Source organism: Callithrix jacchus, chromosome 3 (assembly GCF_049354715.1).
Source record: "Callithrix jacchus isolate 240 chromosome 3, calJac240_pri, whole genome shotgun sequence".
NCBI classification, from domain to species: Eukaryota; Metazoa; Chordata; class Mammalia; order Primates; family Cebidae; genus Callithrix; species Callithrix jacchus.
The window spans coordinates 168,424,697-168,439,967 of record NC_133504.1 but is presented as its reverse complement, the minus strand read 5'-3'; the positions used below and the strand labels follow the sequence as shown (position 1 = coordinate 168,439,967).

General features: G+C 37.6%; 1 protein-coding gene across 6 annotated transcripts in view; it reads left to right on the top strand.

Moving 5' to 3' along the window:
• ANAPC4 (anaphase promoting complex subunit 4) overlaps positions 1-14,275 on the top strand; it is a 40,045-nt gene extending 25,770 nt beyond the window's left edge. For 3 of the 6 annotated variants that reach the window (XM_078367416.1, XM_002745937.7, XM_078367414.1), the window contains 12 exons: positions 1,142-1,188; positions 2,402-2,458; positions 2,768-2,824; positions 5,253-5,346; positions 9,190-9,287; positions 9,864-9,925; positions 10,006-10,044; positions 10,139-10,240; positions 11,033-11,107; positions 11,995-12,168; positions 13,371-13,494; positions 13,922-14,275. In XM_078367416.1, coding sequence (XP_078223542.1) covers positions 1,142-1,188; positions 2,402-2,458; positions 2,768-2,824; positions 5,253-5,346; positions 9,190-9,287; positions 9,864-9,925; positions 10,006-10,044; positions 10,139-10,240; positions 11,033-11,107; positions 11,995-12,168; positions 13,371-13,494; positions 13,922-14,149 — 1,157 coding nt within the window. In that variant the 3' untranslated portion in view covers positions 14,150-14,275. Of the gene's footprint in view, positions 1-1,141; positions 1,192-2,401; positions 2,459-2,767; positions 2,825-5,252; positions 5,347-9,189; positions 9,288-9,863; positions 9,926-10,005; positions 10,045-10,138; positions 10,241-11,032; positions 11,108-11,994; positions 12,169-13,370; positions 13,495-13,921 lie in introns of all 6 variants that reach the window. The other 3 variants (XM_078367415.1, XM_008993514.5, XM_008993515.5) reach the window with 1 other exon arrangement.
• The last annotated feature ends 996 nt before the right edge of the window (positions 14,276-15,271 follow it).

Here is a 15,271-nt window from a genome sequence, read left to right as displayed (position 1 = left end):
ATTTGCAAAAGTACTTCTGACTTGCTTGTTACTGACCAAATACAATGAAGAACCATGTTCAAATACCATGCAGAAGCACATGCAACATACTTTGTCTTGACTTAGGTGGAACATAATACAAAACACATAGTACTGATGAGGACAACCCTATGAAAGGACGAAGAGAGTCAACCACAGATACTAGATCAAAGAAAGCATATAAATATGCGTAACTGTAAGTGCGTAGCAGAAAAGACCAAGGGAAATAAACAGGTTTCTTTGGTATCGTAAGGCTTTGGAGGAAAGAACGGCTTGCAGATTTTAAGAGCAGAAACATCACCAGGTATGGCCAGGTGCGGTGGCTCACACCTGTAATCCCAGCACTTTGGGAGGCCAAGGCAGGCAGATAACGAGGTCAGGAGATCAAGACCATCCTGGCCAACATGGTGAAACCCCGTATCTACTAAATATATGAAAAAGTTAGCTAGGTGTGGTGGCGCATGCCTGTAATCCCAGCACTTTGGGAGGCCAAGATGGGCAGATCACAAGGTCAGGATATCGAGACCATCCTAGCCAACATGGTGAAATCCCGTATCTACTAAAAATACAAAAAAAATCATCTGGGCATGGTGGCACATGCCTGTAATCCCAGCTACTCAGGAGGCTGAGGCAGGAGAATTGCTTGAACCCAGGACACAGAGATTGCCATGAGCTGAGATTGCGCCACTGCGCTATAGCCTGGGTGACAGTGTGAGACTCTGTCTTAAAAAAAAAAAAAAAAAAAAAAAACTTCAAGCATCTGGAGGTATTAAAAAAAAAAAAGAAACATCACCAGGTTAGAAGGAGGGATCCGTGCACACACATAGTCTTAGCACAGACAGCAGTTAGATTTGTCTGGAGTGAAAACAGGTTGAATCAAAGAAGATAAAGAAAAAAAATAGTTTAGAATGGTTAGACCAACAATTTTGAACCTGAAAGTATGAATCAAATTTAAGTTCTGGCACCCTTTAGTTTTTGGAAGAAAAATGATTTTTGTTGGTGAAAAGCTGTACAAAATTGAAGATTTCTTTCAGTAAAACACCTTGTCTTTGAAATGTATTTATACTTTAAATTATGTTTGTAGTTTGCCTTTAAAGATAATTTTTTAACTTTATATTTCCAGCAATGTTGAGAATGACAGAAGACCACGTGCTTCCCGAGCTGAACAAGGTAGTATGTACTGGTGCATTTTCGCAGTGTTGACATTGTCCTGGTTGAACTCGGCTGTGCTGGTCATTTTGGTACTCTTATTCAGTTATTAGTTAACAGGGTGTCAGGATGTAGACATTAGATCCCTTAAGCCACAACTTTTTAAAAAAGAAATGTGTATGTTTTGTGTATTGTTTTATCTCATAGAATACCTTCATTATGACTGTTAAAATTTATAGTTTTCATGTTTGGATAAGGTTTTATAATCCGTGTAAGACAGCATCTTGTAGTCCTTACTTTCTCTTCCTTAAATTTTAAATGCTTCTTATTTTCCTTGGAAATTAGATGCTTAGATATTAGTACCTGTGTTGATGTCTGATAAGCAACAGTTTCTTTCTAAGGAAAGAAAGAAAAAGGATTCCTGTAAGGACTGAGACAAGTGGTGATGGAATCTCCCTCCAGGGAAGTCTTACAGAATAGGGCAGAATTTCCATTTGATCCTGCAGCTCACTCTTCCTCACCCCTGCTGAAACTGTTGAGAATAGGTAGTTTTGCGCCTGAAAAAGTGGGCAGCATTAAAATAAGCCTGTGTGAACTAGATGGCAAAGGGATCCTCCACTCTCCACAGCTCTTGCTAAGTAGATCTTTTGCACTATGGGTGATTGGCCTTGTAAACCAGGAAAGTTTCACAATAGTTGTTGTTCTGACATCCCTGTTAGCTTTATTTTGGGAGATAAAATATGTCAATTGTTGGAGGGAATCTTAAAATACAATTTTCTGGGGGCTGAAGAACTAAATTGGGATGAATGCAGGTCATTGCAAGAATCAAGGGTCTACACTGAAGCTGACAGGACTGTTTGCCTCCAGCCCTTGACTAAAGGTGATGCATCTCCTCTGGGGTCCATTTCCCATTCCCAAAGGAGGGACCTCAGCAGATGTGGTCTTAGCACAAGGCCTGAAATAATAAACAAACAACCTTAGGCTATAAGGAGTTTTGCAGCTCTTGGATTAGCTGATGGGAAGATAAGTTCACATGTTTAATTACATTCTAAGAACTCCAGGAGTTAATATTTTCACATTGCACAATCTACATTTCTTTGAAAGAAGTTTGCTGGCTTTTCTGTGGCTTTTAGTAGATCGTAAAAATGTCACATTTATCATTATGTACCATTTCTTTGATTGAGCAGTTTTCTTTTATCTTGATTTGTTTTCTTTTTGCTCCTCTTGTTGATAGATGACTCAGAAAGATATCACATTCGTTGCTGAATTTCTTACTGAACATTTCAATGAGGTAAGAAATTGGTCTTCTGTAATGCAGTCTAAAAAAAAATAATTGCAGTAAACCTGGGTAATGATATGACATAATTAAATTTAACCCAATTTAATTGAAGTCTGTAGCAATTACTTTTTTTAAACTGTTGAACTAATTATGTTTATAAACATAGTCAATAAACTAGACTTTTGTTTGTGTGTCTTACAATCCATAAAAAAAGAATAACTGCCACTCACAGCGCTCTTGAAAAGGAAAGTTTTGGTTTAAATTTAGGATATTTTTCTTTGTGATCTGAATTAAGAATTAAACTCTGCTTATTTTTTCCAGGCTCCAGACCTTTATAATCGAAAAGGAAAATACTTTAACGTTGAAAGAGTTGGTCAGGTATGGGCTTTGAACTCATTTTATAAAATTTTAAACTTAGAACTTTTAAGCAGTTCATCTTTGTTATCCAAAGTTTCTGGAAAGTAGTATAATACCAAGTAATAGAGGAGCTCTGCTCTTTTAGTAAAATAACCAAAAAGCAGCAGCTTTTAAACTTTTTGATCTGAAAACCCTTTTACATTCTTAAAAAGTATTGAGTACTAAAAATATAAAAATAAGCCGGGTGTGGTGGTGGGCACCTGTAATCCCAGCTACTCAGGAGGCAAAGGCAGGAGAATCACTTGAACTCGGGAGGTGGAGGTTGCAGTGAGCTGAGATCAAGCCACTGTACTTCATTCTGGGTGACAGAATGAGACTCCATCTCAAAAAAAAAAAAGAATTACTGAGGACTAGAAAAGAGCTTTTGTTTATGTGAGTTGTCATCTATTGCTGATAGGCATGATTAGATATTAAAAATTAAACATAAAAATATTATTCCTTATTTCACTCAAAAATAGAATATACCAGCCAGGCATTGTGGCTCACACCTGTAATCCTAGCTACTCAGGAGGTTTAGGCACAAGAACTGCTTGAACCCAGGAGGTGGAGGTTGCAGTGAGCCAAGATTGCATCACTGCACTCCAGCCTAGGCAACAGAGTGAGACTCAGTCGCAAAAGAAAAAGGAAAAAAGAAAATAGAATATACCCACTTACTATTACATGTTAATATAAATATTTTTAGTGAACAATAATCTTTGGCAAAATAAAAATAATTTCGTGAAGACTGGTAATGTTTCATATTCTTGCAAACCTCTTTGATGTCCAGCTTAATAGAAAACAGGTGAATTCTCATATCTGCTTCTACATTCAGTCTGTTTTCATATGTTGTTTCTATAATACCAGTCCTCACACAGGTGTGTATATGGAAAGGGAGAGGTATTAGCTTTTTCAGATAATTGTGACGTTGCTTTATTATATCAAATCTGGACAAGTGATTATATCTTAAAGGTTCGTTTCAATGTGGAATCTAAAATTGCATCAGTGAACGTTTTTTACTCTGTTACATTAAAATTCATTCATCTCCCTCCCACTTTGGATCTTTTGCCCATGCATAATTTTGTAACATCCTGCTTTGGTCATTTTGGAAGTGTCGGTTCTGTGAGTCATGCAGCTGTTCTAAATGCTGCCACCTTTCATCAGACTATAAGCTAGATTTCATTAATGGCATCACCAATTTACTCAGAAAAGTCTTTGTGTTGTGAAGCACACAGGGGCAGATGAGGTTTTCCAAAAGCAATTTTTTTTGAGACAGGGTCGGTCTTCTGACTGCAGTGGTGCAGTCATTGCTCACTGCAGCCTCCACCTCCTGGACTCAAGTGATCCTGCCACCTCAGCCTCCTGAGTAGCTGGGGCTACAAGCGCATACCACCAGGCCTAGCTAATTTTTGTCTATTTTGTAGAGACCCGCCATGTTGCCCAGGTTGGTCTTGAGCTCCTGGGCTCAAGTGATACACCTACTGTGGCCTCTTAAAGTACGGGGATTAGAGGCATGAACCACTGTGCCCAGCCTATTTTTGCTTTTACATAAGTGCTTTTTCCTCAAAATAATGATCTTACTTTGTGTAGCAAAAGTATCTATGTGTAACTCTCAATTCTGTCACACAGAATATTAAAGCTTTGTACTCAAGGGTTAAAACTTAATAAAGTCAGTAATTTAATGACTTCAAATGAAACTATGAGTATGTGACAGAAAAACAACACAGTGACTGCTGGTATGATTTGGGACCTCTACCTTGACTCTTGGCTGAGTCACTTACAGTTTTCCCCACCATCAGTGCAAATGTTACCACAGTGTAAAGAGCAGGTGACATCTGCATTATTATAAAACTAGTGTTGACCCCCAAAAGCATCTTGGGGATTCCCAGGAGTCTGTGGACCTTACTTGGAGAACAACTGCCATAGAGTGAATGGATAGTATGTTGACAATTGATACTTGTGAAACTAATTTATAACTTGCATATGTAAAATTAAAATATGATTATGAAGAAGAAACAAAATTTAAGTTTGATTTGTGGTCTCTACATCTGCAACAGAACTGTTTTCATACTTTGCAGTCTGTTTAGTTGCTCGACTAAACAACTACAAATTGGTCAGCAGTTTCTTCGATTTTTAAGGTAGTAGCTAGCTGACACTGCTGGAGGGCTCATTCTACCACATACACATAGCAGATTTTGGCTACCTCAGAATAATAGTAATGCACTTTCAGAGGACTTGGCAATAAAACAAAGTAACTTACTGAATTTAAAAAGTATTAAATATGAATAGCTTTTAGACCTGAATTCTTTGATTTACTAAACTTAATTTTTTTTTTTTTTTGGTCTTTTCCTTTCTTTTTCTATTTTCCCTTTCAGGTATGAATAAACTTAAATTTCTAATTCTGTATTTCTAGTACTTGAAAGATGAAGATGATGATCTTGTGTCACCCCCTAACACAGAAGGAAACCAGTGGTATGACTTTCTTCAAAATAGCAGCTACCTGAAAGGTATTTTATGAACCACCCAGATTTTGGGCATGGTTATTTTTACTTAAGACTAGATCTTGAATAGATCTGCTAACAGTTTGGCTGAAAACTTGCTGAACGCTTATATAAGTTTATTAGACTTATTTTTTGTGTCCATTTTTATTTGATTAAAGGATCAGCAAAATAACCAATAGTGTATGACATCACCATGATAGATAGAAGACACTCTGAAGTTCACTGTGCCCTAGTAAGATTGCTTATTTCTAAGTATTCTTATATAAGTGTGTGTTTTGCATCCTGTAAAAAAATGGGATTTTGAGGGGAAGCTATAGAGCCAACTAGTGAGAAAAGTCTTTTTTTTGCCAGTTTCAATTTATTATCTTCTAAAAGCACAGTGATGCTCAACTGTATTCTCCTCAGGTTGTAGTGTGTGTGTGTGTGTGTGTGTGTGTGTGTGTGTGTGCGCGCACTTATTATGCCTTTCATTTTCTAGGATGTCAGTGTTAATACAGTAAAGCTGTCCAGCATAATTAGGGATGCAGCACATAACAGCACCCATTAAATATGCCAACACATTTTACCATTTTAGGTGAAAATATTTTTAAAGCACATGTTTCTTTGCTGTCTGAAGGAATAATCTGACCACGTTTAGCAATTTCTTTGATGTTTAAGGTAGTAACTAACATTTATGGGGTGTTTAGTTTGCCATATATACATAATACCTGCTTTTATCCTCACAAGATTCTATGGGTAGGTACTTGGCATCCCCATTGACTAATGAGGAAACAGAAAGTTTGAGAGGCCCGAGATCACACAAGCTGGTTAGTGGTGGAGCTAGGATTCTGTTAACATGAAAGCCTAAGGTTTTAACTAGACAGAAGTACGAGGTGACCATCTTAATCCAAAAATCCGAAGTCTGAAATGCTCCAAAATCTAAAGCTTTTTGAGCACCAACATGACACCACAAGTGGAAAACTCCATACCTGACCTCATATGACAAATCGCAGTCAAGACTTTGTTTCAGGCGCAAAATTTTAAAAATATTGTATAAGACGTACATGAAACATGAATGAATTTCATGTTTAGACTTGAATTCCATTCCCAAGATATCTCATTATATATATCCAAACATTCTAAAATCCAAAATAAATCCAAAATACTTTTGGACCCAAGCATTTTAGGTAAGTGAAACTCAACTTGTAGTAATTTCTGCCACTTCGATTTGGTTGCTGCTTCTATGAATGAATGAATGAGGGAGAAAATTCTTTGATGCCCAGAACTTTGCATATAGTCTAAATTCTTTTTCAGAGCAGAACCTATTTTGTATTGCCAGAGAGTCTTGAGGTCAGTAGGGAGCTGCATTGGTGCAAGTTAACTGTTGAAATGAGGGAGGATAAAGGTACAGGAGATGCTACTCATTTACTGTACTTAATCAGAATGCCCAAGGAATAAGGCAGGATGTCTGGGGAGAGCCAGTGGCAGTGCGCCAAGAGTAGTGGCACCTGGACCCTGTTGCTATTTTGGCTATTATTGATTCAGGGAATGTTACCAGGCTAAGAATAGGTCCTATCCTCTTTTTCCCCCCACATCTTATGTGTCTGAATAGGAAAGGCCTGATCTTAGCTACAGACCTAATGGAACCACTACTGAGTTCCGTAATGAATCCCAGTGAGGAAGTATCAGCGAAACTATTTTCTTAGACTGCAAAAATCAAGAGCTAAATAGTTGATCTGTGTACTTTCTTAGGGTATGTAGGTCAGTATTGTGTATTGGGTAAAAGTTGGTGCAATGGAAGCTGGCTTGTCTGGGTTGGAATCTGCTCTACTTCCTAGTAACATGGCTGAGAGCAAGTTGTCTAACTCTCTGTGCCTAGTTTCTCATCTGAAAATGAAGATGATAGTAATGCCTCCCTCAAAAAACTGGTGTGGAGATGAAATAAATTAATCTCGATAAGCACCTACACTAATGCCTGGCACTTAGCACAGAAGCGGTCTAGGGGCTACCATCTGAGTGGTTTCTACTTAGTGTTTCTGACAACAAAGTGAGTTTTTTTCCTCCTGACACCAATTTTGACACCAACAGAGTATCCTGCAGTTCAGTTCTGACACTCATTACAGGCAGTTAGTGCAGACTCCACAGGATGAGGGCGCAGTCCTGCAAGACTGCCCTCACATCAGGTGTCGGGTCTCTAGGTCACCCCCATCTCTTGGGTAGCCATGCTTGTTGTCTGACTTGGCTGTATAGTCAGGAGTTCCCAGAACCTTCCTCCCCTTCAGGTTGGATAATTTAGCTGGAATGGCTCACAAAGCTCAGGGAAACATTTAATTTATGTTTACCATTGTATGGTAAAGAATATGGCTCAGGAACAGCCACATAGAAGTGATGTATAAGGCAGGGTATGGAGGGAAAGGTGCAGAGCTTCCATGCTCCCCCAGCAGCTTGACATGTTCACCACCTAGGAAGTTCTCTGAACTCAGTGTCCCAGTGTATTGATGGAGGTTTCATTATGTAGACATGACTGATGAAGTCTTTGCCCATTGATGATTGAACTCAACCTCCAAGCCCCTCTCTCCTCCCTGGAGGTTGGTGGGTGGACTGAAAGTTCCAAACTTCTAATCAAGGCTTGGTCTTTTTGGCAGCCAGCCCCTAGCCTAAAGCTGTCTAGGTGCCAGCCAAGAGTTGCCTCATTAAAACAAAAGATGGTAATCCTAGCACTTTGGGAGGGTGAGGCAGGCAGATCACTTGAAGTCAGGAATTTGAGACCATCCCGGCCAACATGGTGAAACCCTGTCTCTTAAAAATGCAAAAATTAGCTGGATATGGTGGCCTGTACCTGTAGTCCTAGTTACTTAGGAGGATGAGGCAGGAGAATTGCTTGAATCTGGGAGGCAGAGGTTGCAATGAGCCGAGATCACACCACTGCGCTCCAGCCTGGGCAACAGAACGAGACTCCATTAAAAAAAAAAAACACACACAACAAAACAAAAAAGATGATCCTGTCATCTTTATCACTCAGGAAATTCCAAAGGCTTGAAGCTCTGTTCTAGAAAGCAGAAACAAAGACCAGTGTCTTTCTGTGATACCATAGCATCTGTCACCTGGTGAACTTAAAATGTTTGTGTGATTATGGTTCATTTTGTCCAGCATGGCTTTATCTAAGGGAAGGCCTACAAAGCACAGTGGAAGAGGGTGGGCATGTGTCAGATCTGGGCTTGATTGATAATCTAGATACTTAGTTATTTTCACACTGGGCAATTGCCTAATCCTGCTAAGCTTCATTTTTTTTCATCTGTAAATTGGAGAATATGGTGTTTACTTCTTATGGCTGTTATAAGCAATGAAAAACATTATTTTTAAAAACCTAGCACAGCAGGTGTCAGTAAGTGCTGAATTACATGTTATTTTCTCCTGGTAAAGTAACCTTTTAAAACGTAAAGAGCTTATTTATATAGAGCTAGTTTCCAGTCTCCTGTTTTTGAGACTCTTACAAAACAGTACTGGACTGTTACTGTCATTTCACTGTGGCAAAGAAGAGAAGAATGAACTTTATTTCCTCATATATTTGGTGGTTCCCAAATCGTTCCTTTCTTCTTATAGCCAGCAGAAACATACAGTTGGATTCTGGTGAGTCTAAGCTTGTACTAAGTGAGGTGGTTTTTAGTGAGCTGTCAGTGGGGTTTGATGAAAGGCAGAAAAGGCCCTGGTCGTTTTAATGAGGTTGTGTGAAAATCCAGTGAAGTGATCAGTGAAAATTCTACCTTGAGATAAACTGTGCAGACTGCCTCTAACAGTAGATTATTTTCTTTTAATTATAAGTTTGCTATAGCTTCTTTTATTTTTGTTTCTGTTTTTGTTTGAAACCAGAAAGTCCTTTGCTGTTTCCTTATTATCCTCGAAAATCATTGCATTTTGTGAAAAGGCGGATGGAGAACATTATTGATCAGTGTTTGCAAAAGCCAGCAGTAAGTTTGAAAGAAATGCATGTCTTTGTGTAGGAGCAATAGTGACTACAGTATGTGGCTCACTTATGTAAATGATCTTAGTTTTTAGAATGAACTATGAAAATGTTGATATTCAGCTGTTTTTGACTAACAAAAGTACAATTTCATATGGTTCAACCTAATACTTTTGTTAGTTTCTTACACACACGAGTGTGTGTGTGTGTGTGTGTGTATAAAGATTACTAAAGGTGTTGGCATCTTGAGTATTTTATTTGTTCTGAGAAGAAATTCACTGTAAACAGTCTTAGTTACAGAGCTGATGTGTCTCATGTTTACTACTGAAGGCTGTGAATGAAGGGTTGTTATGAGACCAGAGGGGGGGTGGTCTTAAACCTGCCCTATGCTCAGCTCCAAGGTCCTTTTCAGCTCAGAATTTTCTTTTTCCTCACTGTCAAAACTGTCACTAAAGTTTCTCATAAAGGTTTGGTGATATAGATGATTTTTTTTACTACATTCGAAGAGTGATGGTCACTTTCTGTAGAGTATCTATGTGCATATAAATGCTTTAATTGTTTTTAAAAATCTTATTTTATATAGGATGTAATTGGGAAATCGATGAATCAAGCAATCTGTATTCCATTGTATCGAGATACCAGAAGGTAATCCTGTTTACCTGTTGGGTGGTGTAATTTGGCAGCCCATTTAAATTTTTCTCATTTCTTTTTCCATTTTATTTTAGTGAAGACACTGCACGTAGACTGTTCAAATTTCCTTTTCTGTAAGTGTGTATTTCTTCCCTATCTTGCGTGAACAATACAATTTTGTTTTAGCCATCAACAGTTAAAAAACGTTATGACAATTTTTTTTCTTAGGTGGAATAATAAAACTTCAAATCTACATTACCTTCTTTTTACTATTCTAGAAGATTCACTTTATAAAATGTGCATCTTAAGGAGACATACTGATATTTCCCAGTAAGTATTAATCTGAATCAAAGAGATAAGATTTTATTAAGAATGAAGCGTACAGCCTTCCAGCATTTCAGATTTTAAACTACTTCGTTACTTTTAGATTTGTCATTTGCTAGTTTTCATCTAATTAAGATGGTAACATGGAATTAGGAAGTCATATAATCTTGTTGTAGATTAATTTCGTATTGGCATATAATCATTGTGTATAGGACTTTTCTTTAGATTTAGGAAAAATATGACAGCAGAAAACTCAGGATATTATATCTCGTTTTTTAGAAGTTAAAAACTTCCAAAAAGTTAAAGTAACATTTTAGAAGTCATAAACTTCTAAAAGTGGCTGCCTTCTAGAAGTGATTTTTGCCTAGGGTTAAGTATACTTTTCATTAAAAAAGAGGCCTTGCCTACTTCCTTTGAAATTCAAAGTAAAAGTTCTGAAAAATAAAGCATATTTAGAATGCCATTGGTATCTTAAAAATGGTTTTAAATCTGAATTTGAAGAAAATGTTGAGCCCAAGATGTAACCAAAAATAATTTGGTTATTTCTATTCCAAATTGTCTCTGGCTAAGTTATCTATTTACTTTGGTGACTGTATGATTTTAAACCAAGTTGGTTTATCTGTCTAGGCGCTTAAGCCAGTTCTCAGTGTTCTAGAGAAGAACAATGGTGTTTTTGGTCTGGGATTTGGTATTAGGTAAATGTACCGAGCCTGACAATCATGTTCTTCTAAGCATTTAGATTATTGACTATCAAGGTTGTTCTACAGCGTCTCTGTTTTTCTCCCTTCCTTCTTTAAGATCTGTAAGTAATGGACTAATTGCTATTAAATTTGGGAGCTTTACATATGCCACAACGGAAAAAGTCAGAAGAAGGTAAGTCTTGCATCTTGTTTGGATGAAATGTACATACACATATGTGTGTGTACGTTTGGGAATGTTATCAGACTCAGTTACGGTGATAATATAGGCAAAAGGGCTTTGTCACTGCCAAAATAGAAGGCAGGATTCTTTGTATTTATACATAGAGAATGATTTGACTCACGATGGAATAGAACCTTACTGCCCTGCAGGAGTTTATGTCATATGGTTTCCTATAATTACTACTTCTGAGCTCCCTGTTGGCAAAGAAAGTAACGTGCTTCCAGTGGGCAGATAGCCTACGGGGCCGAAATACTTGTTAGGGCCAAAAAATTATGAGGCGATGCCATTCTCAGTGATCGGAGATTTTCTCAGGTTTCAAAAGGGTAACAGTACCTAAGCCGTCCCCAAGGCTTCGCAAGGGAAAAAACTGACTAATCACAGGCTGATCTTTTTCTCACTTTTTTCCCCTCACATAAAAGAAGTTTTTGTTTTATGACAAACTTTTGGAGTTGCTGTGCCTATTTTTCATAGGTAATATCTTATTTTTTTCAGTCGAGTCAAGTCTGTTTTCTGAATGTGTATGTAAGGTGTCATTCATAGAATTTCCACAGGCTTAAGGCCTAACCATTGATAGGCAAGGGTTTTCTAGAACTGAAACAGCTTCACAGATTCTGGAGGGTCATGATTACCCATTTTTAAGATCTAATTATATATGTGAATAATCACTGCAAAAAGTAATTGAGTTTAATACAAACCAATGATGTATTTTAAATGTTATTGTACAGAATGTCACTTAGGTTTTAATTTTTTTTTCTGCTTGCTGCCAGGATAATATACATACAGTACTTTCTCAGTAGTCATGACCATCTTTGATATAACAAAACTTATTTTAATTCCAGCATCTACAGTTGTTTAGATGCACAGTTTTATGATGATGAAACTGTAACGGTAGTTCTTAAAGACACTATCGGACGTGAAGGAAGAGATAGACTCTTGGTCCAGCTGCCTTTGTCTTTAGTATATAACAGTGAAGATTCTGCAGCATATCAGTTCACTGGGACTTATTCTACAAGGTAACTAGTAAAACTGTCTTTCTGGTATTACAGTTAAATGTTTTTTAATGCACATTATAAATTCCAACCTTTTAGTTATGCTAGATAATGGCTATTTTGTTATTAGGGATAACCATAGAGGTAGCTGAGCAGAAATGCTCCCGTTTTTCGTTCAAAATATGCTGGCCTTAATAGCTTTTTTTGTCCCTTTGCTTTACTAGCAAATCAAGAAGTATTTGCTGGAATCAAGGTGGGAAATTACTTGGAGTGGAAAATGGGACTTCTTTTAGTTACATTTTCAAGGAGACATTAACCCTAGTTGGTTGGAATTATTTTTGATTTGCCTTCAGTATTTTCCCTCCAGAATTTACCTATGTGGGAAATATACTGTCACTTCCAAGAGATGGCTTTAATTGACTGAGACTTAAGTAAGCAGATCTCTTCTCTAATTTAAAAATGTATCCATTTACTTTCTTTGAAAGGGAGTCAGAAACTTTGCTAAGATGATATTCTGCCTATTTGGAATTAAAATATTTTTCTTTCTTTCTTTCTTTCTTTCTTTCTTTCTTTCTTTCTTTCTTTCTTTCTTTCTTTTCTTTCTTTTCTTTCTTTTCTTTTCTTTCCTTCTTTCCTTTTCTTTCCTTCTTTCTTTTCTTTTCTTTCTTTCTTTCTTTCTTTCTTTCTTTCTTTCTTTCTTTCTTTCTTTCTCTTTCTCTCTTTCTCTCTCTCTTTCTCTCTCTCTCTTTCTCTCTTTCTTTCTTGACAGGGCCTCTCTCTTTCACCCAGGTTGGAGTGCAGTGATGCGATCATAGCTCACTGTGCTCTCAAACTCATGGGCTCAGGTGACCCACCTGCCTCAGCCTCTGGGATTACAGGCATGTGCCACCTTGCGTGGCTAATTTTATTTTTTTACAGGGATGGGGTCTTACTACGTTGCCCAGTCTGGCCTTGAACTCCTGTAAAGCAGTCCTCCAACCTTGGCCTCGTAGAGTGCTAAGATTACAAACATGAGCCACTATGCCCAGCCAAAATATAGAATATGGAATTTTTTATAAAGTATTATATCACAACTTCTAAAAAAAATACAACAGTTGCTAACATTATATTGGAAATAGCAGTATGAGTAGAAATCAAAACCATAATTGATGTTAATACCACCTGTGGTAAACTAGGGAGGAGAAGATCCATTTTTTATTTCTGGGTTGTTTTTTCCCCCTCTTTAGGCTAGATGAACAATGTAGTGCTATTCCCACCCGCACCATGCATTTCGAGAAGCACTGGAGATTACTGGAAAGTATGAAAGCACAGTATGTTGCTGGGAATGGTTTTCGAAAAGTATCCTGTGTGGTAAGTGTTCACAGATCATTCAGCAACTAAGAAATAGCGAGAAGTAACATGGCTTCTTTGGAACCTTCATCACATACATGATATATAAGGTCCTTCTGTGCCAATATTTTTATTGTGATTTATAGCTTGTATTGACTAGGATCCTGTGGTGGCCTTAGCTATTTAGTTCTCTTGTTCTGATAAAGCTTACTAAGTAGTTAATAATCATTCTAGATTTTAATCTCACGAAATTGCTACTGTTGTTATGTGGAGATCTTTTTATACAAAATGGAAGCTGAGTTTATTGATTTTGTTGTAAATTGATGGAAATATAACTTTCCCATAAACCATTCTTTGATTCAGCCTTCTGATTTCTAATTCCTTATATGTGATATGTTAATTAAGCCATTAATTTAAAAATGCTTCTATGGCCTTTTCTTTTTTTTAGTTAAGCTCCAATCTTCGTCATGTGAGAGTATTTGAAATGGACATAGATGATGAATGGGAGCTCGATGAGTCTTCAGATGAAGAGGAGGAGGCCAGTAATAAGCCTGTGAAAATAAAGGAAGAGGTGCTGTCGGAGTCGGAGGCAGAGAACCAGCAAGCCGGAGCTGCCGCCTTAGCTCCAGAGATAGTCATTAAAGTGGAAAAACTTGACCCTGAGCTAGATTCGTAATCTAGCTTGCTATTAATGTGTGTGTGATTATGGCCAAAAGGACCTAGGAGATGGACTGAGATGTCTTGGACCACCTTTAATTTTCTTTGTGTAACAAAGAAATAAACAGTAAATTTTATTTTTTCATATTCTGCTTCATATTCTCTTAGTGATATAGTCACTGTGATAGACTTTATTTTTGCTGAGATTTCTCTTTAATGCTGTGTGCAGAGCTAGCGTTTAAAGAAACGGGGCCAGGCGTGGTGGCTCATGCCTGTAATCTCAGCACTTTGGGAGTCTGAGGTGGGTGGATCACCTGAGCTCAGGAGTTCAAGACCAGCCAGGCCAACATGGCAAAACCCTGTCTCTACTAAAAATACAAAAATGAGCTGGATGTGGTGCACGCACCTATAATTCCAGCTACTTGGGAGGCTGAAGTACAAGAATCGCTTGAACCCGGGAGCCAAAGGTTGCAGTGGGCCGAGATCGTGCCTTTGCACTCCATCCATCCTGCGTGATGGAGTGAGACTCTGTCTCAAAAAAGAAAGAAAGAAAGAGAACAAATTGAATGTAAAGCAAAAGTGTAATCTTTTCTGTCAAAAGGGTAGGTATCAGGAACTGTTAGTATATCAGGAAGAAATTACATTGAAATAGTTACTCATCACTGGAAATTTTAATGCATTTAGTATTTTTAAATTATAGACAACATTTCTATTTTTCCATCTCCCCTTCTAGTTCATTTTGGGACTCCAGAATGATTTTTAAATTATGTTTACAGAATAAATTATACTGATTTACTGTAATGCTAAACCAAAGGATGGATCCTGTCTTTTATGATTTAAACAACATACACACTGCTTGACACCTGCGTGGTTATCTTTTCTTATTCTGTCCTTGCATTTGAGCACTGAGTTATTTGCATCAGCAGTGCCATCTAAGCATCTAAGACTTGGTCAAGGACATACAGTAGCTGTCTGTCTGGTTGACTCCTTAGGAGTGTGAGAAATATGGGTCAACTAAATGTTACCTAGCATTAGTGCAGATAAGTTACTGTTGATTTCCCACTGCTCGTTCCTCAAGTGGAAGACTGTTTTCGTGTGACTTTCAAAGGGTTTCCATTGAATATATGAATTCCAGTGTCAG